The 2,200-nt window shown below is 40.1% G+C and overlaps 1 protein-coding gene across 1 annotated transcript; it reads right to left on the minus strand.

Moving 5' to 3' along the window:
- Positions 1-406: 406 nt before the first annotated feature.
- On the minus strand, positions 407-1,743 carry LOC125787117 (uncharacterized). The gene is made up of 3 exons (XM_049470882.1): positions 1,692-1,743; positions 707-1,051; positions 407-627 (listed from the first exon to the last, which is right to left on the minus strand). The coding sequence occupies exons 1-3, from the start codon at positions 1,741-1,743 to the stop codon at positions 407-409; spliced, it is 618 nt and encodes a 205-aa protein (XP_049326839.1).
- Between the last annotated feature and the right edge of the window lie 457 nt (positions 1,744-2,200).

Raw genomic sequence — 2,200 nt, forward strand, 5'->3', positions numbered from 1 at the left:
AACTTTCAGAGTGACTCCAGGATTTCCAGAGAATTTGTTTCCTTTAGATCCATTGATTCGAAAATAATATTCTCCAGAGTCGTTCATTCTTACATCTCTTATCCTCAGAGTGCAGTTCTTCTCTTTATCTCCAATAAACTCCACCCGACCAGCAAATTGCTCGTCCTCTTTCAGGTCATTTGGCTCAGTTTTAAACCACATGTAATGCCAGAAGACTTCAGTAACTGTGAGACCACTGGGATATGAGTAAGTGCACGGAAAGTCCACTGATGAACCCTCCAAAACACACACTCTTCTGTTTGTGTAGATCACATTCCAACAGTTCTCATTAGACACACCTGTAAGAAAGTAAAAGATTAGCATGCTTTGATTTGATTTGATCATAAATAATTAGATATGAACAGATCTAATACTCACACACTGCATTGGAGTGGATTTCTGTATGGCTGCTAACAGAGCAGGAGTAACTGCCAGCAGTAAGGTGGGACAAAGTCAAAGAACCCTTATCACCACCAATTCCAAAAACCTCTCCTCCATTCTTGTACCACTTGTAAGAATGAGTCCCAGAAGTCAAACTGCAGGAAGTTCTACAGGTCAATTTCTCTCTATTCTCCTTGACCTGAAGGACTGAAATGAAAATCATTTATAAACACAAGCATCATAGTTATAATTACTGAACAGATCATCATATTCCTGCTCTGTTTACCCATAACTGTGAGTCTGACTGCAGGAGAGCTTTGATGTTTCACTCCATCATCTGTAATAATCATGAGCTGATAATCTCCAGAGTCTCCCTCTCTCAGGTCTCTTATTGTAAGAGTTGAGTTGGAGCTGGTGGTCTTAGTGGTCACTTGTTCTGCGCAGTCTGAATGTAAAGTTAAATCCTCTGGATGATCCTGATTCTTCCATTTATCTTTCTGTTTGGAGTTGAACCAGAAGACAGTTCTGATGTTGGTGTTTGAATAAGAGCAGGTCAGGTTCACCTCTGAATCCTGCAGAGCACAGATAGTCTGAGGCTTGCAGGACACACTGATACGCTCACCTACAGAACCTGAAAGAAATGACAATTACAGAAAATGAGGATCCATACAGTATATTCAGTACATTAGCTTCCATTCATTCCATTCAGCGGCAGACTGCTGTCCCAGTCCTGCTCCACAGACAGACTCCGAAAGTCTTTTGTCCCTCAGGTCACAAGACTGTTCAACTCCTCTCAGCACAGCAAACTGAAGACTCTGTGACACCTTTTCTTTCCGGCAATTCTGGCCACACCATGGACACACCCCCATTTATGGACACACTCTCAGTCTTGCTGATGCCTATAACACTATTTTTATAGTTCTACCCTATTTTGCACTAGTAGTTCATTCACTAGTTCACTCATCTACTGTTTACGTATCTTTTGCACTGCTAAATTTAAATTATTATTTAGCTTTTTTTTTTTGTTACCAGTGGATACCAGTGATCAATATGCTGGATTATTCTAGTCTGGTGCTGGATGATCTGAATAGGTTCTATTGCTAGTGGCCAGACTTTTAGGCTCAGTAAGTTCCATTTAATGATCTGCTGATGTACAGCGGTCCTGTGCTCATAAACTGACCAAGTATAAATGTGTTCCGAATGTGAAGAATAATATAAAGTGGTCAAACAAATGATGTATCTAATAAAGTGAAAAGTGTGTGCATTCTTACCTGGAATAAACAACAGGATGATAAAGGATAGAATTTCACATTTAAAGCCCATGGTACCACCAGACCTGATCTCTGCAGAAACAAACAACAAGCAGCATTTAAAGAAGTCAAATTCTGTGAGGCAGTCAAGGAACCACATCTTGTTACAGGAAACCCTGTGTGAATGCCAGTGCTACGTTTAATACACTTGAGGTTCATGCTTTAACATGTAATATTGGCACTGCTGCGGTAGAGGCTGAGTGCCATAGAGCATGTAGCATGGTTGGTAGGTTAGCATGGTTGCCTCTATTGTCAACTATTTCAGTCAAAATTGTGGAAATCTAAGCTTACTGTGAATAAACCTGCTTTACTCACTTAAATAAGGGTTTCAGGACAGAAATCTGTGTAGACTAAAGTGTAGTGCTCATTTAACCTCGAAAGAAAACGTTTTTTTAAGAATTAAAGTTTTGTTTACTTCGGTGTTCCCTAGCGGCAGCACCTGCAAAATTACCCTACACTGTAAAAAATTG

The sequence above is a fragment of the Astyanax mexicanus genome, chromosome 23 (assembly GCF_023375975.1).
Source record: "Astyanax mexicanus isolate ESR-SI-001 chromosome 23, AstMex3_surface, whole genome shotgun sequence".
In the NCBI taxonomy this organism is placed as follows: Eukaryota; Metazoa; Chordata; class Actinopteri; order Characiformes; family Acestrorhamphidae; genus Astyanax; species Astyanax mexicanus.

Coding starts and splice junctions, on each gene's coding strand:
- LOC125787117 (XM_049470882.1), bottom strand. CDS start 1,743: ATGGGCTTTAAATGTGAAATTCTATCCTTTATCATCCTGTTGTTTATT. Junction 1,052..1,691: donor CATCCTGTTGTTTATTCCAG/GTAAGAATGCAC, acceptor CATTTCTTTCAG/GTTCTGTAGGTGAGCGTATC. Junction 628..706: donor AGTCAGACTCACAGTTATGG/GTAAACAGAGCA, acceptor TTTTCATTTCAG/TCCTTCAGGTCAAGGAGAAT.